At 48.0% G+C, this 26,014-nt stretch overlaps 1 protein-coding gene across 1 annotated transcript in view; it reads left to right on the top strand.

Moving 5' to 3' along the window:
* Nucleotides 1-8,938, top strand: part of LOC137417898 (selenide, water dikinase 1-like) — a 41,481-nt gene extending 32,543 nt beyond the window's left edge. The window contains exons 8-9 of the mRNA XM_068103837.2: nt 7,633-7,845; nt 8,015-8,938. Of these exons, the coding sequence (XP_067959938.1) occupies nt 7,633-7,845; nt 8,015-8,244 (443 nt within the window). The 3' untranslated portion in view covers nt 8,245-8,938. The remainder of the gene's footprint in view (nt 1-7,632; nt 7,846-8,014) is intronic.
* The last annotated feature ends 17,076 nt before the right edge of the window (nt 8,939-26,014 follow it).

Below are 26,014 nucleotides of genomic sequence, written 5' to 3'. Positions count from 1 at the left end.
CTTGGACCTGCATACTCTTGGACCTGCATACTCTTGGACCTGCATACTCTTGGACCTGCATACTCTTGGACCTGCATACTCTTGGACCTGCATACTCTTGGACCTGCATACTCTTGGACCTGCATACTCTTGGACCTGCATACTCTTGGACCTGCATACTCTTGGACCTGCATACTCTTGGACCGGCCTACTCTTGGACCTGCATACTCTTGGACCGGCCTACTCTTGGACTGGCCTATTCGGGTTTTTCCCTCTTTTCTCCCTTCCTGGTTTTATGTGTGGGAAGAGATTTTCGTGTGATAATCCATAAATAAAGGCAGTGTGATTGAAGGCTTGGCTTGGTGTGCTTCAGGCCGTAACAAATTGGGGGCTTGTCCGGGAACTGGATTCCATGATACCTGTCTTGGATTTTTGTTTTTTTTGGCAGTAGTAAGTTTCCTCATTGGCAGATAAATTGACTTTTGTTTACGGTGCTGATACTTCTATATTTACTGCAGTCGTACACCATGGCTGAGGAGATGGATTTTGAAGTGAAGGAATTTGTGGAGAAGAAGGGGCTATCAGTGCAAGATGTAGAACTATTACGTAAAGTAGAGTTACGAGCTGTAGCTGATCATCTTGGGGTTAGTGGGACATCTCGTATGAAAAAGGCGGAGATTGTTTCGGCTATTGTCGGTCACATGGGTTTAGAACCAGGGGTAAGATTGAGGAGTGAAGCCTTGGAATTGGCCCGGATCGAATCAAAAGAAAGACAGCTCAGACTAGTAGTTAGAAGACAAGGAACGGCAATGAGTTTGAAAGAGAAAAGGAAGAAATGGAAAGAGTTTGAAAGAGAAAAAGAAGAACGACAACGAGAGTTTGAGTTAAGAAAATTAGAAATTCAGGTGGGACAGGCCCAACCGGTTTCCATCGATTCAGGTGGGGGTCAAAATGATCTCCCCCGTTCCTTTGATGTGGCTCGGAACATTAGGCTTGTTCCCAAGTTTAACGAGGAGGAGGTGGAAACGTTTTTTCTGTCTTTTGAAAAGATAGCAAAACATCTTCAGTGGCCCGTACAATACTAGACCCTGCTACAACAAAGTGGGTTCTTAGGGAGAGCCCAGGAAGTGTATTCATCTCTGTCGGAGGATCAGTCAGAGAATTATGAGGTGGTTAAAAAGGCTGTGTTGTCAGCCTATGAGCAAGTTCCGGAAGCATACCGGCAGAAGTTCCGAACCTTAAAAAGACAGGCTGGGCAGACATTTGTTGAATTTGCGAGGGAGAAGGAAATGAGGTTTGATCGGTGGTATCGTTCTCTACAAGTGGATAGGACCTATGGTAATCTAAGGGAGGTTATCTTGATGGAAGAGTTCAGGAACAGTATCCCCTTGGACATTAGGACACACCTTACGGATCATAAGGTTGGTGGGTTGAAAAAAGCTGCTGTTGGTGCAGATGATTATGAACTCACCCATAAGAGAGGCCTTGGTTTTCCTCATTACGGTACTACCTGGGATAACAAGAAGGGGGTTAGTGAGGACCGGTCAGAGCGGAAGTGGACAGACCATAGGGGTCCATTGGTGCGGCCGTCTCTGGGTAGAGAGTTTGAGTGGTCGAGTCAGGCATCTCGCCGGGGACCGGCCCCCACGTGTTATTACTGTAAACAGAGGGGACATCTGAAGTCGAATTGTTGGAAATTGCAAAGGGAGGAGAAGCAGGGAGACTCCGTTAGACCTATTGCATTGGTTCGAACCAAAGTGGACAGCCACAGGGATCATGCCCTTACAGTTAAGGCTGAGTATACTGCGGTCCTTCCGAGCCCTGTACAGGACCATTATAAACCCTTTGTGTCAAAGGGCCAAGTGTCTTGGGACGGGAAAGTCAAGTCCGTAGTTATTCTGAGGGATACTGGGGCTGCCCAGTCGTTGATGTTGTCTACCGTTTTACCATTGACTTTGAGTAGTTCGGGGAAAGCGAGTGCCTTAATCCAGGGCATTGCAGGTCGTTATGTCCCAGTCCCCTTACATAGGGTGAACCTGAAGTCTGATTTGGTCATAGGACCCGTGATGGTAGGAATAGTCCCCACTCTCCCCATAGAGGGTATTAGTTTCGTATTGGGAAATTATTTGGCTAGCAATAGGGTTTGTGTTTCCCCAGTAGTGAAAGAGAGATTCCTCGAAGAGACGGAGAACCCTAACCTTCGGGACTATGTAGGTACTTTCTGGGAAAGACTTACCACCGCCTGCAATGTTGCCAAGGAACATTTGAATACCTCAGCGAGTAATGAAGGCCCGTTTTGACCTGAATACGACAGCTCGTAATTTTAGGCCTGGAGACAAAGTGCTAGTTTCACTACGTCTGCCTGGGGAGCCACGATTGGTGAAGTTTAGCGGTCCCTACTGGTTCGGAAAAAAAAAACAGTGAGGTGAACTACGTGGTGCGAACCCATGACAGATGGAAACCCCGCCGGGTGTGCCACGTTACTATGCTTAAAAGGTATTATGAGCTATGATACCTGTAAATGTCACAAGGAGAGATGGCTGTTTGTTTATTGCACTGTTTATGCTGGGTTAAGTTTATGCTTACACTGTTTATCCTGCCTTTGTAAAAGAAAACTTTTCTTGGGGTAAAGTTTTCTTCTTTAAGGGGGGGGGAGGTGTTACGGTTTGTGACCTTTTTCTTCTTCCTTCCCCCCCACACCCCCCTGTGAGTTAGACCAAGTGGTTTGGTCCATGTGTATAAAGCCTATGATTGGCTATGGGGCAGGGGAGTGGCCAGGAAGGTGATTCAGAGGAGTGAGTGACCATTTTAGAGGACGGCTTATGGCAGAGTGCTTTTTCGGGGGTTGTGCAGTGTCCAGCTGCAATCTCTCTACCTGAAGGGTGACGTTGATCGAACTCTTGCTGCCTACCACTGGGGCCTGCCTTGGGGCCTACTCGTGGACTTGCCTACTCCTACCCTCTCGTGCTGGGCCTGCACTAGGGCCTACCACTGGGCCTGCCCTGGGGTCTACTTTTGGGCCTGCCGTGTGGCCTACTACGGGGGCCTGCCCTGGGGCCTATTGTTGGGCCTTCTTTGGGGCCTACTGTTGGGCCTGCCATGGGGACTACTACGGGGCCTGCCCTGGGGCTTATTGTTGGACCTGACTACTCTTGGACCCGGCCTACTCTTGGACCGGCCTACTCTTGGACCGGCCTACTCTTGGACCTGCCTACTCTTGGACCGGCCTACTCTTGGACCGGCCTACTCTTGGACCGGCCTACTCTTGGACCGGCCTACTCTTGGACCGGCCTACTCTTGGACCGGCCTACTCTTGGACCGGCCTACTCTTGGACCGGCCTACTCTTGGACCGGCCTACTCTTGGACCGGCCTACTCTTGGACCGGCCTATTTGGGGTTTTCCCTCTTTTCTCACTTGGTTTTATGTGTGGGAAGAGATTTTCGTGTGATAATCCATAAATAAAGACAGTGTGATTGAAGGCTTGGCTTGGTGTGCTTCAGGCCATAACAGACACCTACTGTCAAACATGGAGGAGGAAGCGTGATGGGCTGGGGCTCTTTTGCTGGATCCAGAGGTAGCGACTTGCACAGAGTTACTGACACCCTGAACCAAAAGGGCGACCACAGCATTTTGCAGCACCATGCAATACCCTCTGGTATACGCCTAGTTGGTCAGGGGTTCATCATACAGCAAGATAATGACCCTAAACACACCTCCAGGCTATGTCAAAACTACCTTCGAGGAAAAGAACAAGACGGTAGGCTTCAAATCATGGAATGGCCAGCACCAGTGCCGTATATTAACAGAGTCTGGCCAGCCTTTGATCTGCTCAACTACCGCCGTGATTGGTCGAGCCCGCGTCACGTGGTTTACAGGTGCCATTTTGCATACCACCTCAGCCGAGCAGCTTTCCCGCTGCACCCATTCCGTGCCATTGCTTCATATCGTTGCATATTTCATTTGAGTAATATTTCAATAAAATCAACCAATATGGTGTGTTGTGCCGCTTGGGGATGTTCTGTTAGACCAGGACAAGGTCGTATAATGCACAGATTTCCTCGAGACAAGGAACGAAGTGCTATTTGGGCGGTTAAAATATGCCGGTTAGTGAGATTCTTCACTGTCCGTTTGTATATTTTTGCAAGAGGACGACAAGCATACAGCCGTAAAACGCAACGTAAAGCTACGACTGGAGAGCATGGCAGCAAAAGTATGGCAATGCGAGCGCTTGTCAAGAAATTGAAATAGGATATATGTATATACTCGTACACATTTGATATATATATATATATATATATATATATATATATATATATATATATATATATATATATTTTTTTTTTAGCTAAATACATCAACAAGGTTATAATGTTTAATGGCGGATTTCTTCAAGAATAACAAATAAACAATGTACCTCTGAGTCTGTTTACTTTTTTATTGCTGATTATGGTGCGAGTCAAGTTATAACAACATTTGTGAACCCAAGCTAATGAATAAAATAATAGACATTGTACTTTCGTAGCATTATGGGAATATTGTATGTTACGTTTCCAGATAATAGATGAAAACTAGTATACAAGCTCCATTTTACAAATTACAATTTCATACCAAGAGAAATCAAATTTATCAGTATGCTGTATGCAGCTGACGCCGCGACAGGCAAACAATTTTTTGTGAATAAATGACGCCGCTTGCAGATTTTATTATTCCAATAACAAACAATACGTCACTTTAACTTGAATTAGTTGTTCCTCATTAAATCTGCGACCAAACAGTAATAACATCGATTCCCTCGTCACAGAACTACAGGATTGCCACAGCTGACATACATCTCGCAGTGCCAGCGCGCGAAGTTAGGTATGCAACATGGCACCAGTATTTCAGTTGGCCAGACTCTCAATATACACGGCACTGTCCAGCACGGTCTCCAGACTTTCTCCATAATTGTTGATTGTTCAACATCTCCCTCCTTCCCTATCGACAGCGGTATCCCTCAGGGTTCTTTCCTGTCTCCTACGCTATTCCTTCTTTTTATCAACTTGGACACCCGCTCACTGCAGGAGTGGCAGGAAGGGTCATTCATCTTTGGGGTATATAAGATTACAGTCTATCTATGGTCGGGTCTCTCGAACATTGGGTGTGTGTTCATTCACCAAGTTTCTTGTGGAGAGATCGCCATGTGGTTTCAGCCTTCGAGCAAGCACTCCATTCAAAACCGTTAAGGAACGGCTGGCTTGGCAAGCGCCAGCTAGCTGCTTGGTAAATGAGCACACCCTGGGGTTCCTCCCTTTAATTTTCATGTTAAACAGTAGGAAAAGTGGGTTTCATTGGTGGTTTTCAAAACAAAACTTTAATTGGTGGGTTGCAAAAGGCCGCTACAAAAAATGCCACTTTAGCGGCAGGAAGGGTCATGTTATTTACCCATCCCTTGTGGGGTATATAGATTACCGTAGATCTTTGCTCAGTTCTGTAACATAAAACTTACCTCACGGATGCCGGGATTCCTCCAAAGTTCTTTGTTTAGTGTTATAAACAGCATCAACGACTGTTTGAAAAGCTAATCATATATGTTTGTGGTTTATAATATTTTTCCTTCTGGTGGAGGCCGTTGCTCCCACAAAAATGCCATCGTAAGCTATTTATAAACGTTGACATGGCGTTTGTTCAAGGAGGAAAAACCCCTTGCCTTGGGGATGTGGGACATTATTAGTATTAATATTGTTTTGTAATAACATTAATATTATGCTATAATCATTCGTTTTGTTATTAGCAGCGGCCTTGGAAAAAGACTGCGATAAAGCTAATGTAACATGGATATACACCTCAACACGCACAGCAATTGGTGGCAATGGTGGGGAAAACCGGCTTGGGGGATAAAACTTCTTTGGGGAGGGGGTTTATCTTGGTCATTCTTAGTCATGTTATTTTCTTCGTCATCCTAGTCATTGTTACACTTGGTCATCTTGTCAAGTTTGGTTGAGATTGAATAAGTAACGACGGAATGTATCGTGGTCAAAAAAATCATCAGACAGACAGATGGACGGATGCCAAATTGCATACTTTAGTATGACCTTCTTTATTTTACAAATAACCAAATGCACTCGTATACTGATGACTCGACATTACATTCCTCCTTGTTTTTCCCATTGCCCCCTCTTTAAATTCGGATTTGGACAAGATTTCCCAGTGGGGTTAATGTAATCAGGTTAAATTTAATGCTTCCAAAACTCAATTTCTTCCCATCTCTCTCAAACTCTTTTCAACTCTCCAATCTCCTTTGAAAGCTCTACCATTACACCATGTGATTCAATAAACCTACAAGGTATTACCCTAACATCAAATTTATCCTGGAATCCACACATTACACAAATAGCTAAGTCTGCCTTGAAGAAACGAGGAGTCCTGTTCATATGTCGAAGATTCTTCTCCTCTCAACAGTTGTTTTAACTATATAAAGGATTGATTTGTCCTTGTTTTGAGTACTGCTCTCACATCTGGGGAGGTTCTAGCTCCACATACTTAATGGAAAGAATTGAATCCAAATAATCAGACTTATCAACTCTCCCAATCTGACCTCAAAACTCGACCCGTTTGAATTACACCGCAAAGTTAGCTCTTTCTCTTTTCTACAGATATTACTTCGGTTTCTGTTCCCAAGAACTTGCTGCTTGTATACCTCCACCATTAGCGATACTATGGCAAACTCGACAAGCCAATACATCTAATGATTATTTTGTGGCCATCGGAAACTCAAGGGTGGGCCGTTATGTTTTTCTTCCCCACCACTGCCAAGCTCTGGAACTCTTTGCCTTCCTATATATTTCCAAACACTTACGATCTTCCCCTTTTCAAAAAGCAAATTGTTTGCTTCCTCAAAAACTCTTACACTATTCTCTCTTTCTTCACTTTGCTATCAATGCATCTTTTATTTAAGGCCTGGCCTCGATGAGGACTATATAGTCCGTGACTGGAGCCTTCAACATAAAAAAAGACTTCAGGACATCCTTTTAGCACTTTCTTTGTCCACCAAGTGAGCGTTTACCAAATTTAAGTTCTGTAGAACAGCGCTCTTGGGATTTAAAATGGGTGGTGAGCAGGTGATCAGGTGAACTGGTGCCAATGAAGGGGAAAACCTGCACAGAGAAGCAATTAAAGTGATTGAGGTGTGTGCTATTCCTCTCCCACTCTCTTCCTAGGAGCATCGTTGGCTGCAGGGGAAGTCTGATGCACATAGGTGCAGCAGACTGGCCAGGTCATCGGTTATGATTATGGCTATCCTTGATGTCCAAAGTGGACACAGCTGTATGCAGATGCTGTGCAGTGATGCCTAAATTTGTGCCATCACTGACTTTACACGCATACACATACTCGCTCACATCCTGTTTCGATGGCTTTCATTGAATATTCAAACTTTGTTTTCTCTAAAATGCTGGTCTCCCCTTCATGTTCTCTGAATGACCTTGAGTCAATTTTTGCAACTTCATTGAAAAGAATATTTAAAAAATAAAAAAAACCTAATAGCGATAAACATTATGAGGCTGTTGCCTCTTTTCTTGATTGGGTTTGGGGATGTTGGCAATTGAAGTGACTTTTTTTTAAATTGGAAGAAAATGCTGACTTGTGTTTGACTTTCCTTGTCGCACATCCTGCAGCTGCTGGCTTGATGCACACCTTCAACGCGCACGCAGCCACGGATATCACGGGCTTTGGGATTCTTGGACACGCGCAGAATCTGGCACGTCAGCAGCGTAATGAGGTTGCTTTCGTAATCCACAACCTTCCCGTTGTTGCCAAGATGGCAGCTATCAGCAAAGCCTGTGGGAACCTGTTTGGCCTCCTCCAAGGAACTTCTGCTGAGACGTCTGGTTTGTTCACATGCAAACCCATCCTTATTTATTATCCCCTCACTTGTGCCCCCCGCCAACCCCCAAATGATTTTCTTTACCTCATTTGTTTTAATAATTTCGTTTGGACTTTTTGGGGATTTTTTTCTTTTATTCTCATTGACCTGAACAATGTCTATCTCTTTTCTAGGTGGCCTCCTTATCTGCCTACCCCGTGAACAAGCCGCTCGCTTCTGTGCGGAAATTAAGTCCCCCAAGTATGGAGAAGGTCATCAGGCGTGGATCATCGGCATCGTGGAGAAAGGTGCACGCACTGCACGCATCATCGACAAGCCACGAATCATTGAGGTTGCACCTCGTGGAGCTGGCCCACCACCAACCGTGACCACTCCCACGACCCCAACTGCACCACTGTCATAACCTCTTTCTGGAACATTGAAGGGTTTTGTCTTATTTTTATTTTGATCAAGAAATGCTACTTCTTTGATTAATGCACATCACAGCAGGTGTGCTCCCCCCTCCCGAATCTTCTTGATTCACTCTGAATTTATTTCTACTTTCTTGGTTTAATGCATTTGTTCCTCTTTTCCCACCTTTATCTTCATCCCCACACCAGTCTCGTCCTTTGGAAAACCTTTTCATCTCCAGTTTCAGAGTTTGATGTCATATAAATTTCATTCTAACTCTAAATCATGTTTTTGCCCTGCAAATCGGTCTTGAGTGGTTTTCTGCCCCCTTATTCTCCAGCTTTTCCCCATTCACAAAAAGTTCTTCATGTTTGGGTGTTGCCGAGGGATGTGAAAAGGTCACCCCAACCCTTGATGCATGAACCCCTCATCCTGACCTCGAGCACGGTTTGAGCAGCTTGTGTAGAGGTCAGAGTACACAACTTGCAGGGGCTGGGGGTTGCGGTGATTGAATTGGCCGGTTAATCGCACAGTCACTCCGATTATATGAAACTCCTTTCCATAAGGCTCGGTAGAGCCCGGGAAGATGTGGAATCCCATGCGGTTTAATTGTGTGGTTAATCTGTCCAGTGGGCTGTTTTCTCGGTCATATCTTTGGGTTGAATCAAGTGGTACAATAAATGGGCCTGTGGCGCTTTCATACTCTATTTTTTTTTTTTGTCTTTATTCTCACAACTCCCACTCCCTCCCTCTTAAACATGATTAATATTAGGTATCCACATTGTAAGTATTGATTTTAAACTTGCCCTGTGCTTTCACAAGCCCCAGATATGACCTTCCCATCACAGTTAAGCCCCCAAACCAGATGATGAATGTCTCCCTCAAGAGTCCACCTGATTCATCCTACTGTATAAGCATTCATACCTCATAGCTGGTACAAGCTTTGTCAAATAGTTTATAGCCATTGCTTTGCTATTAATGATGCATGGCATCATCTTTCCAATTGCAGACATCCATGAAATAAATCACACAGACTGCGACGTTCACAGGGGGCACTCCCGCAATATTCTAAGTTCATTCCCTGGTCACAATCTGTCCAGGGTTTGGGTAGAGTGTGCCCATCCACAGTTTAGGCCATGCACCTGCCCAATCAGTTTTTGCAGTGAGAGGAGCTGCAAGATCTCAACTATTTGGGTGAGCTGAGAAAGTTCTCCAACTCCTTCGTTGTGCAGAGGCGCACCCATTTCTCTCAGGTACGTTTCCGAGTATTTTTGGCTGCTTTTAGCAAGCTTGTGAGCCATTTTGGGTAAAAATCCTTCAACATGGCCCGATCACCATTGCTACGAAGGGATTCTGTGCATGTACAATGAGCATTCTGGGGTCGATTATGTTATTAAAAATCCTGTATTGTTAAACAGAAGGACACCACAATGGTTCTTTGCTTCATACCCAGCAGATTTTGTCTTTGTATACCAAGTTGAGGCTCATATGAGCTAACACATATAACATGTAAAAAAAGGGAGTGTGGGCAAGAGAGGGAAACACAACAAAAGTAGGCAACAGGTAGGGAAGAGGGACAGCAGGAGATCTGTGGAAGAGAGAGAGCTGGGGCGGGGTACACGGGATAAACAAACACGATGAGGACTTTCAGGAAAGATAACAGGGAATTTGAAGGAGGTGTGTTTGGTGTGGATTATTGAGGGTAGAAAAGATCAAGGTTTTGGATGGGGAAAGATGTGAGATGGCAGTGAACAGCTGTTTAAAGACATGGAGGGAAGAGTGGGATTGAAGAGAGTGTGGGCGTTTGTTCCAGAGGCGAGGGAACAAAAGAAAAAAAAAAAAGGGAATGAACGAGTGAAGAGCAGAGAGTCTTGATTTTGGCAGTTTCACCAGAAGAGTGTTACTGGCAGATCTTGTGCGTCCTGCAGGAATATTTGAGGGACAGAGCAGAGGAAGCAAGGCCGGAGAGGAGTCTGTGGAAGACAGAAAGACCACCAACCTGCCTGTGGTGAGTGAGTGAAAGGCCCTCAGAATCGGCTTCATCGCGGGAGATTCCAATGATTCTGCAAGGTGTGAGGCAGGAGCACCAACCCAGAGGGGAGAGGAGTACTCCATAAAGCTGCGGATAATAATAATACATTTATTTTATATAGCGCTTTTCAAGAAGCCCAAAGGCGCTTTGACAGAGTACAAAAAACAAGTGCAAAAAGACAAAAATCAATCGGTAAATAATCAAAGCAAAAGGAAGGAGAAGGAGAAGAGATAGTCAGAGGTTAAATGCTGTGGGTTAAATGTTGAATGCAGTGTTGAACAGGTGGGTCTTGAGTGATGTTTTGAATGTGGTGAGTGAGGAGAAGTCTCTGATGGTGTGAGGTAGTGAGTTCCAGAGGGTGGGAGCAGTGATGGAGAAGGCCCTGTCCCCCCCAGGATCTGAATTTGGTCCGGATGGGGGGGGGGGGGGGTTGGGGGGTCAGGAGGTTGGTACCAGCAGAGTGGAGGTTGCAGGTGTGAGTGTGTCTGGAGAGGAGGTCAGTCAGGTAGGATTGGGGCCAGGTTATGGAGGTCAAGAGGAGGATTTTGTACTGGATTCTCTGGGGGATGGGGAGCCAGTGAAGCTTATAAAGGACGGGGGTGATGTGGTCACGGGTCCGGGAATGGGTGAGTAGACGGGCAGCGGAGTTCTGAATGTATTGGAGTTTATTGGTGATTATTGAGGGTGAACCATAGAGGAGGCTGTTGCAGTAGTCCAGACGGGAGGTGATGAAGGCGTGGATGAGGGTTTCTGCAGCCGTGGAGGAGAGGGATGGACGGAGACGGGCGATGTTTTTCAAGTGAAAGAAGGCTGGCTGTCTTTGTGATCTGTTTAGTGTATTTGTCGAAGGAGAGGGTTCGGTCAAAGATGATGCCAAGATTCCGGATGTGAGGGGAGGTGGATACTGGGAAACCGTCGATTTTGAGGGCAAAGTTATGGGTGGATTTTGTGAGCGTTTTTGGGCCAATGATGATTATTTCAGATTTATCATAGTTAAGTTTGAGGAAGTTGATTTGAAGCCAGGATTTTATTTCAGTGATGCAGTTTGTCAGGATAGAGTGGGTGGCGGTGGAGATGGACTTGGTGGAGATGAAAAGGTGGATGTCATCGGCGAAGCAATGGAATTGGAGACCATGACGGCGGATTAAGTGACCAAGGGGGGACAGGTACAGGATCAAGAGGAGGGGCCAAGAACTGAACCTTGGGGGACACCTTGGGGGAGGGGAGCAGTGGGGGATTTGCAGTTATTGATGGAGATGAACTGGCGTCCGTCAGAGAGGTATGATTTGATCCAAGAGAGGGCAGTGCCGGTAATGTTAAAGGTGGTTTCAAGTCGGGAGAGGAGGATGGTGTGATTGATGGTGTCAAAGGCGGCGCTGAGTTCGAGGAGGATGAGAATGTTGAGGTTGCCGGCGTCGGAGGAGAGGAGAATGTCGTTGGTGATTTTGAGGAGAGCAGTTTCAGTACTGTGGTTGGAGCGGAATCTGGATTGGAATGTTTCATACAGGTTATTGGCAGAGAGGTGATGTTTGAGTTGAGTGGCTACAGCGCGTTCCAAAACTTTTGACAGAAAGGGTAGATTGGAGATGGGTCTGAAGTTGTTTAGGGTGTCAGGGTTTAGTCCAGGTTTTTTCAGAATGGGGGTAACAGCAGCAATTTTGAGGGATGGTGGGACGATGCCTGTAGACAGGGAGGAGTTTATTGTTGCAGTGATAAGTGGAGAGCAGGAAGGGAGGCCTTGACAAAGCTGGAGGGGATGGAGTCAAGAGTGCAGGTGGCAGTTTTCATTCCTATGAGGAGTTCAGAGAGGTCAGTAGGGGAGACTGGGGAGAACTGAGACAGGGGTTGGCAGGATAAGGGGGGGCAGTTGGTTTGAGGGGGAGCGGGTGTGGTGGTGGTTAAGCTGTTGTAGATGTTGTAAATTTTGCTTTGGAAGAATGAAAGGAAGGAGATGCAGTTTTCTACTGTGAATGACTGGGTGGTGGTGTTCAGGGGGCTGAGGAGTTTGTTTATTGTAGAGAAGAGTGCCTTTTGGGTTTCCAGAGCCAGAGTGGATAATTTGAGAGTAGTAGGCAGAGCGGGCGTGGGAGAGGGCATCTTTGTCGTGCTGTAGGTGGGCCTTGTAGGCTTGGGAGTGAATTGCGAGACATGTTTTATTGCGGAGTCTTTCAAGTTGGCGAGCACGAGTTTTCATCAGGCGGAGTTCAGGGGTAAACCAGGGAGCAGAATGGGTGAAAGAAACTGATTTGGTTTTTATAGGCGCAAGCTGGTCAAGGCAGGAGGAGAGAGTGTGGTTGTAGTCGTCAGTGAGCTCAGAAGGGGTGTGGAGGTCAACAAAGGGAGAAGTGGACATTTTTTCAGAGAGGGTGGATGAGAATGAGGTTGGTGAAAGAGCGTTTAGCTTACGGAAGTTGATAGTGCGATAATGCCTTGGTGCTGGGGTTGGGATGTTGATGGTCATAGTGATGGTCATAGTGATGGCTAAGTGGTCAGAGAGGGTGAGGTCGGAGCCAGAGAGATGGTGCAAAATTAATCCAGTAGAGCAGACAAGGTCCAGAATGTGCCCACGGTTATGGGTAGGAAAGTTGACATGTTGAGTCAGGTTAAAGCAGGGGAGTAAATCAGTGAAGTCAGTGGTTATTGTGGAGTCAGTGGAGTCCATGTGGATATTGAAATCATCGAGGAGGAGGATTGAGGGGGAGAGGGAACAGAGCTTGGTCAGAAAGTAGGAGAAGTCAGACAGGAATGATGGGTGTGGTTTGGGAGGGCGGTAGACGACAGCCATGACTGACTGCGTGTGACCAGAGAGTTTAAAATCCAGGTGTTCAAATGATGGAGCAGATGAGATGGAGATGAGGCTGGTCTTGTTGTCCTGTCGGTGTATTACGGCAATTCCACCACCTCGGCCCTCCGAGCGTGGTTTATTGATGTATGAATATCCATTGCGTGTAGTGAGGTTGAGTGAGAAGTAGTACAGAGGTTGTTGCCAGGTTTCAGTGAGACAGAGAAAGTCCAGTTTATTATCCAGAATGTAGTCGTTCAGGATGAGGCTTTTGTTGTTGAGGGACCGGGTATTGAACAGGGTGAGCTTCATGTTTGTTTGTACGGTGGGGATGAACTCAGGTGATTTAGCCAGGGTTTGCAGACAGGAGGTGCGATTGTGTGCGTTGCTGTGACCAGGTGCGCTGGGACGATGAGTGGGAGTGCGCTGAGCCGACCAGAGTACGGGAATGAAGTGACCTGTTTGTAAGTAAACAAACTTATGACCAGAGCCTCTATGAATATATCTGGGTCGTCGCAGGAGTCAGTGATATTTGATTGCAGTGATGCATGATGGGGTGGAGTAAGTGTTGAGCAGAAGTAGCCTTGCAGCGGAGTACCTTAGAGCCATGTCAGGCAGGAGCAAAGGGGACGAGGACAAGTCGGCCTTGCCAGTGGAAGCGGCGAGCAAGACAGTAAAGGCCGAAGCGGCAGACGAGGTGCAGGACAGTTCGGGAGCGGGCCTGAGGCAACGGTGGAAGAGCCGGGCAGGCGAAGCAAGGAGCAGAGCCGGGACCGAGCAGAGAGCAGACCAACGGCCAAAAAGCCGCCACAACCACCAGAAAAGCAGACTATGTACAATGACCCAGTCGGAGAGGCGGCGAGCAAGACAGTAAAGGCCGGAGCGGCAGACGAGGCGCAGGACAGTTCGGGAGCGGGCCTGAGGCAACGGTGGAAGAGCCGGGCAGGTGAAGCCAGGAGCAGAGCCGGGACCGAGCAGAGAGCAGATCCAACGGCCAAAAAGCCGCCACAACCACCAGAAAAGCAGACTATGTACAATGACCCAGTCGGAGAAGCGGCGAACAAGTAACGCCAGCGTCCTCTCCAGACCGGACCGGAAGCGCAATCGGATGCGGATTTTTGGCAACTTTTTTTTTTTGGCTTGAACAAGATTTCAAAAGGATGAAAGCTTTGTAAGTGTTTCGGATCTTAGTTGTGCTAAGGATGGACTTTGCACGATGGAGGATGCTCAGTTGGCGACTGGCTTTGGAGGCCAGCTTGGAAATGTAGTTTTCCCACGAGAGATCATGGCAGATAGTGAGATCCAAAAGCTTGAGTGGCAGAACTTATTTGAAAAGGGTTGTTGAGAAAGTAGATGGGAGGATTTTCCAGACAGTCTTTTTCAGAGAAACTTGGTGAGAGTGTGAGATTTGTCAGGATTGAAAGACATTTTCCAAGTGTGTGACCTTCTTGTGAATTATTTTCCAGGTCTGCGGAGAGTGAAGAGGCTGCTGCCTGCCAATCTGAGGGATGAGAGATGGAGCAGCAGAGGGTGGAGTCATCAGCAAAAAGATGGAGTATTTTCCAGAGAGTCGGAGAGATCATTAATGAAGAATGGAAAAAGTACAGGGCCCAGTTCCCTGCCTTGAGGAACTCTAACCTGGACAGGAAGAAATATGCAAGAATTCCATTTAGAGCCACACGTTGACCATCTCCATCCCATTCCTTCATTAATGCAAGAGCTACTGGGAGTTCCAGTTTTCCTTGGCCATAAGGTTTTGAGGTATATTTTGTGGAAAGTTTGAGGTATATTTTGAATTTCCAATAAAAGTGTGTAGAATAAGAAATAGTTCATAGTTGCACTGGCCTCGCCTTTTGCAGAATGTGCCTTAATGGTGGGCCGGGATATTTTTGTCATACAATAAATTTATACATGTGAAGTTGAAGGTTAAATTTCTATCAAAATTAATCATACCCTGCACGCATGGAGCTCAGCAGGGTGAAGCAATTTGTCTGCTGAAGCTGTCTATACGTCGTCACTCGAGAATCTAGATGATCGAGGAACTACTTAATTTCAATTGTATTATATATATATATATATATATATATATATATATATATATATATATATATATATATATATATATATATATATATATATATATATATATATATTGTTACGGATCGCGGATTAGATGTTATTTACCGAGCGGTGGTATTGCCGCGACCTAACAGTTCCCCCGATTCTTCCCCAACTCACCCGATTCCACCCGACGTTGACCAAATCGCGCTATGCTAAATCAATGATTGGAAAGGACACAACGACTGGGATAGATGAAACGACGCAAGGGGTACAGTTCTCAAGACCTCCGGAGGAGGATATAATTAGTGGTGGAGAAAAGGGGTAGATTACAAGGTAATGAGGTAAAGACACAGAAAAGATGGGCACTTAGTTACAGTCTTATCTTATCCCCGACAGACCACAGACAAACGGAACAAGACTGACTTACACAGGGATTGATGGCAGGGAAGGACAGTTCGGTTGATAGCACAAGGTGCACCTTGGCTCAGGGACAGGATAAAGCACGGTCCAAAAGATGCAGGGAGGTGTCACAGCGCTCGGAGGTGGCGTCCTTCTCTCTCCAAGCTCAGCGCGCATCTGACGTCACCTCCCTCTTCCTGCGCATGCTCAGCGGGGAGTGACACGCCCTCGGCTCGTTGGCTCCGCCCCAGATAGGATCGGTCCGCCGCTTCTATTGGGTGCGGGGGTTACCGGGCTCCGCCCTTGACGAGGAGCTGACAGCGAGCCCCTACTTGGTAACCCCGTCGAGCACATGCTCGATGGCGGCTCGTTGGAAAGGCATGGTGCCCTCCCAACACCCCCTACCAACCAAGCCGGAGTGAGGACGCGCACTCCCCGCGCCGCCGCCGTTGTTGTTGTTGTTGTTGTTGAACCGTGAGGAAGAGCTGCGGGGAGGTATTGGGAGGTCCTAAACTTCCTAACGGTGCCATACAATCACATTCTGGTGCAACGAAGAGTCAGAATCAATGGAAACGAGTCCTTAACTGACATAGACTAAGAATAACTAGCAAGATGTCCTATAGTTGTCTACGTGAGATGCGGTGGACCTGGATGCGACATTTAATGGGGGAAATAGGGGAAGGTCGGGTCTACAGAGTGTTGTTTACAGAAAATGGGACTAGGGAATGGGGGATTGGGGATAGTTGGGAAGTATGGAGGAAATAGGGGAATAATTACAAGCGGATATGGATGGATGCCAATCCCATATCCGCAACATTGCACCCTTCTCTACCTCGGGGCGTCCCGACCCGATAAATTTTTACCTACGTTAGTGTGGCACTCAGATGTAGTTCCCTCTACTATTAACTCAACCCTGAGTGCGACAGTTTTACAGATGTTCACAAATGAGTAAATATGTCCCCCTGCGACGTTGCACCCTTCTCCTAACAGAACCACACCCACAGGATAACCGAATCGCGGAAAGAATCCTCAAACTAAACATACAGCCGGTAGGGAGCATTATTTACACAAGACTGATATTTACACTACGATCCAGGACCTGTTCTTTGAGGAACACATGCAGATGTTATGCATAGAGAGAGAGCACGCATGCCAGCATCGATACACCAACCCACGAGTGCCCTGTGGCCCTACGGCCTTTAATAATGTGCAGAGCACCCCATCCAAGCACCAAAAGCACCACCCCATACACACAGTCAGCACCATCCGGTGCACCAATAAAGTGTTCATAAAAATGCACAATTAAGTGTCCATGGTCACCGGTGGTGTCGCAGCCGGCCGATGTTCTGCCGCTGGTCTTGTCTTCATGGAGTGCACTTGGCCTTCTGGCTTCTTTAAAAATAAAGAAAGGCGCCAACCGCGTCCATTTCTAAATTGTGGCCGTCAGGGGGGCCAACTAAAAGTGGTTCACCTGTATGGCATAGGTGCCACGTTGACCCATAGGTCCATCAACGGGTGGTGCTTGCCCGCAAAAGAACTGCGGTCCATGGTGGGCGGCCACAAAAATTGCGGTCCATATGGTGTATCGATCCAGGCAGCAAGCAGCGGAAGTACAGGCCCACAACTGCAGAGCCAGCACCTCTCTCTCCTCTCCTCTCTGCCCCAAAGCCAGATCCTCGGAGGTGGGAGACAAAAGAAAACAAGTGAGTAAGGTGGTAAGGGCGCAAAAGTGCACGCAATACAAGGTAATGCACACTGGGGGCACATGGGAACCAGGTGAGACAGGTACGTTCCTACCGTACGCCCCCCCCCCCCCACCAGGTAACCTACATTGCCCCTCCCTTACCCCTTACTGTATCCACAAAACACAACACTACCCATAAACATCTACTTTACACATCAACAAACGTCCCTACTGTCTTCCCCGTTCCTCCCATAAACCAAATTCGTCTTCTCTCCCTCCTAACCAATCAAATTTGCCATTTCCAACTCAACATCAAAATTTGCCATCACCAATTCATCATCAGTCCCTCCTAAGGAGGGAGAGATGGAATCACCCCAATGTCTCATCCACGTCATGATGCGTCTCACAAATCCACACAGCAATTCTCCTTTCCTGCAACACAGAACAAAGGAACACAGGTGTGGAGTCATTATCATCACCTCAGGTAAGTGGCTGCGTATGGTGCGACAGGTTCATCAATCCTAACTATTTCCTAAATGACTTTAACAACTTTACATTACCCGGGGTCTTTCCCTTCCAATCCATTGGCCAACTTACACTATGGGTTCTAAAAACCAATTCCCATTGACCAAACTGTGGTGCTTCTCAAGTTGGGGTCTCACTCCCCCGATTCATCACTCGGTGCTCCCGCACAATTTCGGTGGCTGGGTCGTGTGACGCTCCCAGCTGGTCCGCCCACCTGCACACCTCCACCACTGTTGTTGCCTACCGAGCTCACCTGCTCCTCACCCTAACCTAACTAACTGGGGAAGGCCCTCTCGCACTCTCACCCCCTCAGTGCCCTCTCTGGCACGGGCTGCCCGATCCACACCCGGGATCCTCAGGCACCCACTGACACTAACGGCTCCCAGAGCCCACCTGCGGCCTCACCTGGCCGACATCTAACAGTGGCGGAGTGCCCAACCATTCACACTCATACTAACAGGCCACACGACCAGCCAATTTCACCACACCAATGCACCCATCCACCATACCATTCTGCAACCGCACCACAAATGCCAATCTCCAACCACAATTTACCTATACCTTCTAACTATTCTTTAAACTACCCTCCCCGGGTACTCGTGAAAAGGGGTCCACTCTTCCCCCATCCACACCTTCGCACCATGCACACCACTCCGTACCACTTACTCCAACTCTCTCCACACCACTCATTCCAATACTCCATGTATTCCACACACCTATACTTGCACACCTGTGCTCTCATACTTGGTGCCGCCTGCACCCTTCTCTCCCCCAAGCGCATTCGCGCTGATCCACAACACTCACTACTCATACACTGCTCCACACACCTGTCCAGTTCTCACACAGCATCATCTCATCTAACTACTCCTCTCTGAAACTTGCGCTTCCCAGTCGTCCCTTTAAACTATTGCGCTCCCTCGTCATTATCAAACACTAAGCTACTACGTCCCCACTACAGGTATCAGTCACTATCTAAACCTTAACGTTACCTAATGTCATCTTCTAGGGCCCTACACACAATATCCTAACCCACCCGGGCTAGTTTTCACTGCCATACACCCCATAATCTATGCGCATTTGCCCCCATGTTTGTGAGGTATGACAGAGTTGCCATCCCACCACATCGGGCATCTCCCACTACCAATTTTGCACATCAAATTTCAACAAATTAAAAATTTGCCAATCATCAAATTTTGTTTTTCTAATTTCGGGGCCAAAACACTATCCTCGTCATTACAGTCTACTTACTAATGCCTCTCGGTGCGCCAATTTACTTCTAAAGCTCGGCTTCGTACAGCCAAGCCATGAACGCGGGTTGTTTTGTGCCAGCGGCTGGATACGTCCCGCATTCGGGGCAGGGACGGGGGCTTACCCGGCCCGAGACCCCACGCACCACCTTGGCGTGGAGCCATCCAATGTCCCGATCTCGACCTGCCGGCACGTCTCAACAAAAAGTGGTCGCCATGACGACCCTTCCTATCGGGCTGCCCGCTCCGCCTGGTGGAGCACGGACGCGGTCGTTCCAAGCGAGGCCCAGCGTGGATCGCGTACGGCGGTCCTTTCGAACCCGCCGTGGCTCGGATCCCCGCTGGTTCTCGCGGCACGCGAAGCCCGGCACGCACCGAGGGCCCGATTCGGTCAAAAGTCGCTCTAACCGCTAACCCGGTTACCGTCGATGCCTCACCTGCATGCTTACATGCATACGCTACCCCTTTCTTGCTCATACATCCAGCCGTTTCCATGCTCCTCGTCGTACCTTCTCTTACACACCCAGGTACACTCATTCCACTCCCAGCCTTGGTCACACACCTGACCACCGAACACTTTGGCACACATTCGTTGGTCGCACACCTCACCAACACACCTCTTCGCGCCCCTTCCTCGGTCACCTCCTCTGTGACAATCACAGGTGTGCTTTCACTCGCACACCCAACCACGTGCCTCACTACCAATTCCAGCGTGCATTCCCACACACGCTCTACCATTCTAGGTGTGCTTACTTTCTCACCTGTCACAACCAACTCACGCTCCGTGTCACTCTTACTACTCTCACCTCCACTCTTGACAACGCACTCACCCTTACTCTCGACAGCGCACTCTTTCCTCATGCACCCGTCCGTTACACACCTTTCTCGCGCACACTCTCCCGTTACACCCTCTGTAACACTCACCACAGGTGTACACTCTTCCTTACTTTTGACAGCGCACTCTTTCCCCATGCACCTGTCCGTCACACATCTTTCTCGCACACCCTCTCCCGTTACATCCTCTGTAACACTCACCACAGGCGTGCATTCTCCCTTTACACCCTCCGTAACACTCCTCACTACGCGCTTCCATGTGCTCCCTCGCACACGCGCTACGACCGACTCACTCTCGACAGCACCCTCACTCCTTGGCACGGACTTTTTCCTCACACACTCCAGAGTCGGACTTTCTCGCACACCTCTTTTTTCGCACACCAGACCTGTCGCACACTTCACCAACGGCCTCTCACGAACACCCGGGTCCATCTCGACCCCCAAGCTTATTAAATCACCTGGCGCATCATACGCATGACCATATTGGTCACCACTTACACCGGGTCCTCTTTCTCTTCGCTTCTCCTCCATCACCTGCGAATCCTTCATCCGGTTAATGAGCACATCATCACGATCCGAACACAGACTTTGGACCAATTCTTTTACTTCCTCCTTTATCTCTTTCTTATCCTCTCTCCGTCGCTTCTTAATTTCGCTCACCCCTTCTTCCACTTCTTCTAATTTCTGCTTCACCTCCTTTATCTCCTCGTGCGCCCCCTTAAGTTCTTCCTCTAACTCCACCTTATTTTTTTCTATGTGCTCCCGCACCTCCCGCTCTTTAACCTCCATCACCTCTACCACCTTGTTCATTTTCCTCGTCAGGTCCTCATGTACCGTCTGACACTCTTTTTTAATTACCCCTACGTCCTTTTTCATCTCCTTCTGTGTCGATTTTAAACCCTCTATTACCGCTGTGTTCTTCTTTACCTGGTCCCCCAACTCCTTTTGTCCCACTGTCAGTTGTTCTACTCCCAGCGTCAACTTCTCTATACCACCTTGCAATTTTACAGTCCCCTTTCTCACCTCCTTCTCCATGCGCTCCTTACAGTGCCTCACCTCCTCGCGCACTCCTCCGACCTCCTCACTCACACCTCTTCTGATCTCCTCTCCCATCACTTGCATCTCCTGCCCAGATGCCACCCTCATCTGCTCCATTTCCTCCCTGTGAGCATCCAATTTAGTTTCTACCCCCATTCTGACCCCCTCTATCTGCTGCCCCATTTTTTTAACTTCCCTTTCCGCTTGGTCCCTCATGTCCCTCAATTTGCCTTCCATACTGTTTTCTAACCCCTCTAACCCATTTTTCACTCCCTCTATCTGATTCTCCTGGGCAGCCATTCTATTTTCCACCCCCGTTAACCCCTCCTGTATTTCCCCTAATCTATTGTCTAATCCCTCTATTCTACTCCCTAACCCTCCGATCTGGGCCCCCATCCTTTGTTCTAACCGTTGGCTATTGGCCCCCATGTCCTCCCTCAATTTCTCGCTATTGGACCCCATGTCCTTCCTCAATTTCTCGTTATTGGACCCCATCCTTTGTTCTAACCGTTCGCTATTCTGGGCCATAAGGGCCTTCATTTGTATTTAAAAAAGGTTCAAATCCACCAGCGGCGCCGCTACGGTCGCGGGCGCGGTCGCCGTAGCCATCTGCGAGGCGCCATTTTGCGCGCCTGTAACCTCGTGCACGAGGACGCCATTTTGCGAACCTGCCGCCCTCACTGCTTCGCTCTCCTCTTGTCCCTCAATTTGGTCCTGGATCGACCCTGCCTCACTCTCCTCTACCGGAACCCAGCCGTCTTGATCTGCCATAGCGCGACTTTCAAAATTCGGGTTTTTATTTTAAAACAAAACAAATTTCACAGTTAATAATTTCGAGCGCGTGAAGCGCGCTTCGGGTCCAATCTCACTTCCCGACACCAATTGTTACGGATCGCGGATTAGATGTTATTTACCGAGCGGTGGTATTGCCGCGACCTAACAGTTCCCCCGATTCTTCCCCAACTCACCCGATTCCACCCGACGTTGACCAAATCGCGCTATGCTAAATCAATGATTGGAAAGGACACAACGACTGGGATAGATGAAACGACGCAAGGGGTACAGTTCTCAAGACCTCCAGAGGAGGATATAATTAGTGGTGGAGAAAAGGGGTAGATTACAAGGTAATGAGGTAAAGACACAGAAAAGATGGGCACTTAGTTACAGTCTTATCTTATTCCCGACAGACCACAGACAAACGGAACAAGACTGACTTACACAGGGATTGATGGCAGGGAAGGACAGGTCGGTTGATAGCACAAGGTGCACCTTGGCTCAGGGACAGGATAAAGCACGGTCCAAAAGATGCAGGGAGGTGTCACAGCGCTCGGAGGTGGCGTCCTTCTCTCTCCAAGCTCAGCGCGCATCTGACGTCACCTCCCTCTTACTGCGCATGCTCAGCGGGGAGTGACACGCCCTCGGCTCGTTGGCTCCGCCCCAGATGGGATCGGTCCGCCGCTTCTATTGGGTGCGGGGGTTACCGGGCTCCGCCCTTGACGAGGAGCTGACAGCGAGCCCCTACTTGGTAACCCCGGCGAGCACATGCTCGATGGCGGCTCGTTGGAAAGGCATGGTGCCCTCCCAACACCCCCTACCAACCAAGCCGGAGTGAGGACGCGCACTCCCCGCGCCGCCGCCGTTGTTGTTGTTGTTGTTGTTGAACCGTGAGGAAGAGCTGCGGGGAGGTATTGGGAGGTCCTAAACTTCCTAACGGTGCCATACAATCACATTCTGGTGCAACGAAGAGTCAGAATCAATGGAAACGAGTCCTTAACTGACATAGACTAAGAATAACTAGCAAGATGTCCTATGGTTGTCTTCGTGAGATGCGGTGGACCTGGATGCGACATTTAATGGGGGAAATAGGGGAAGGTCGGGTCTACAGAGTGTTGTTTACAGAAAATGGGACTAGGGAATGGGGGATTGGGGATAGTTGGGAAGTATGGAGGAAATAGGGGAATATTTACAAGCGGATATGGATGGATGCCAATCCCATATCCGCAACAATATATATATATACACAAAGAATTAAGTTAAGCACCCCTACACAACGAATTAAGGTAAGCACCCCCTAATATATATTCTTTGTGTATATGTATACATTGGCATATATTCTAAGGTATGTGAGATCAAATAATGATTGGTATGACATTAGCAATTATCCATTGATGAAATGCAGATGAGTGCACTCATCTGTGACGCCCATCGCTCGTGCAGCACGTGTTATCATCCACGTGGTCGTGATTTTCTGTAAATGCACTATCATCACGGGTTATTGCAAGTCACGCCTGAGCTCGTGTGGGGGTTACATGGTCATTTTCTCGTAATGGTGGCTCGTAGACGGTTGTCGGACGGAGAACGATGGCGGATAATAGGCATGATCGAGTCCGGAATGTCCAGAAAAGCTGTAGCTCGAACGTTTGGTTACCACCATTCGGTGATCAGTCGGTTGGTGCAGAAACACCAGGAAACAGATGTGGTGAAGGACCGCGCAAGATCTGGAAGACCTCGCGTGACAACAGTCCGCCAAGTTAGAGCGCTTTTGAGACTGGTGCGACGATATCCCTTCGCCTCGAGCCATTTCCTGAAGGACAACTGGCTGCCCAACAGAAGGCTATGTCACCGTACCGTGAGGAACCGCCTGAAATCGGCCGGTTTAAGGTCAAGACGAGTGATCAAGCGTCCAAGGCTACTCGAACGACATCAGAGGGAGCGTTTGGCATGGTGCCTAGCGCGACGTGGATGGAACATCCGGTCTTGGAGGCGAGTTCATTGGTCGGATGAAAGCCGGTTCTTGCTGTACGTGACAGATGGGCGTGTTCGGGTGTGGCGCCACAAAAACACCGCGTATGCACCTAAAAACATTCAACCAACGGTACCCTTTGGTGGTGGCTCGATTATGGTCTGGGGATGCTTCTCCCATGACTGTAAGTTGGACCTGATAACTGTGCGAGGTAACCTCAACGGAGAGCGATATGCCGAGGAAATCCTGAATACCACCGTAATCCCGCACTTCGATGACCACACCCTCGCCAGCAGACCCATCTTCATGGATGACAACGCCAGGCCTCACCATGCGAGACGCGTCCGAGCCTTGCTGGAGCAAGGTGCTGTGACAACCATCCCCTGGCCTGCGTACAGTCCTGACCTGAACCCCCTCGAGCACGTTTGGGACATGTTGGGACGACAAATTGCGAAGGTGGTCCCTCCAATAGCCAATCTGGATGAATTGGAACGTGCATTACATCGGGAATGGAACAACCTGCCACAGCAACGCATACGACGGCTTACAGGGTCTATGAGACGTAGGGTTGAGTCAGTGATCCGATCACGTGGGTCCTACACACGTTATTGACGCAAAGATCGCTAGAGGTCTTCTCAGAACAATGACTGTACGTTAGAAAACATAAACGTCATCCACACTGTCCGTGATGGACCTATAACTCCATACTTAAATTGAGGTGAAAATATGCCTAAAATTCCCAAAAATTTTCACCTTAAATTATTCAGAATAAAATATTGAAAACGGCATGATTGTTATGTTTTTATGTGACCATAATATCACTTCTCCAGAAAATATAGCAATATCATGGGTATATTACACTGTTTTGACGACAACAAACTTGTAATGTGCGAGGTTGTAAAAAAACGGGGGGGGGGGTGCTTAACTTAATTCTTTGTGTATATATATATATATATGTATATACAGACTTGGCATTTAATATGGAATATTTTTTTTTTTCTTGACTTGGGTTTACTTTCTTAACTCAGTATATCAATCTGGTGAGTTTCTTTTACACTTTGGTGATTTATTTGTTAAAAGAACCATTTCACTGATTGTCTGTCGCAGCAAGAAGTCAACAACAGGATTATATCACAGGTGGCATGGCAAAATGTTCGGACAGGTGCATTTGATGATTGGCTTCACAGTCGGGTATACAAGGGTTGTTGCGTTCTGTATTAGTGGAAAACAACTGCTGCACGTCTCCAAAAGTTATTGCCGCTTCCTCTGGAGATGGTCCGTCAACTCGACAATGCTGTTTCTCATGGAGTTGTGGCTTTACGAAATTATGGCATGAAACAGCGTGCTATTGCTCGGCAGTATGGCATCACTCAAGGTCAGGTGTCAAAGATCCTGAAACGAAATGCTCAGAGGGGTGTCCCTCCTCCAATACCGAGGCCAGGACGTCCCCACAGAACCACAAGGAGGGATGATCGCCAGCTGCACCGTTTAGCCCGCAATGGCCGTTCCAAGTCAGCTAATCGGCTTAGGGCTGAGTGGCAGCAACTGACAAATGTGCCTGTATCCAGAAGGCTAGTCAACCAACGACTGGTTCTCGCAGGCTATCGTGCCAGGCGTCCCCTGAGAAAGCCACGCCTGACCAGACAACACCGCCAGCGCCGATTGCAGTGGGCCAGAGTGCACCGTCAATGGCAGCCAGGACACTGGAATCACGTGATCTTCAGTGACGAGTCTAGATTTCTGGTCTATTGTCAAGATGGCCGCGTCCGAGTGCGCAGACAAGTGCATGAAGCCTACAACAAAGATTGTATAGTGCCAAAAGTCCAAGCCGGAGGTGGTGGGGTGACCGTTTGGGCTGCTTTTCATGCAGGGGGCAAAACTGACCTGGTTGTTCTGAATGGAAACCTGAACCAGTTCAAGTACAGGGCCATTCTGGAAGAAACATTGCTTCCATTTGCTTGTGCAGCCTTTCGAGGAAACTTTGTCTTCCAAGATGACAATGCTTGGCCTCATCGTGCTCGCATGATCCAACACTTTCTTGCTGACCGTGGTGTAGAGTATATGGAGTGGCCTGCCATGTCCCCGGATATGAATCCGATACAGAACTTGTGGGCAGAATTAACGTGTCAAATCGACCACTTGGACCAGCAGCCGACCTCTGTGCGTGAATTGCAGCAGACTATTGTCACTGCATGGCAAGCGATTCCTGTCCAAACCTTGGCAAATCTCGTGAACAGCATGCCTCGATGTGTACGTGCTCTCCTGAATGCTCGTGGGGTTTACACGAAGTACTGAACTGTAATTTTACTGTCCCTAATCCCAGTCGTAATTTCACTTTTGTTTTTGTTAAAAAAATTTTTGGCTAATGTGCAAAATAAAGAGATACTTCTGGAAAACGTACAGAAGTTTAACACAGTACTGTCCATGAATTGAGTTCG

The sequence above is a fragment of the Myxine glutinosa genome, chromosome 4 (genome assembly GCF_964187855.1).
Source record: "Myxine glutinosa chromosome 4, kmMyxGlut1.1, whole genome shotgun sequence".
NCBI lineage: Eukaryota > Metazoa > Chordata > Myxini > Myxiniformes > Myxinidae > Myxine > Myxine glutinosa.
Note: the sequence above shows the minus strand (reverse complement) of the source record. Positions and strands in the feature narration are given on the sequence as shown.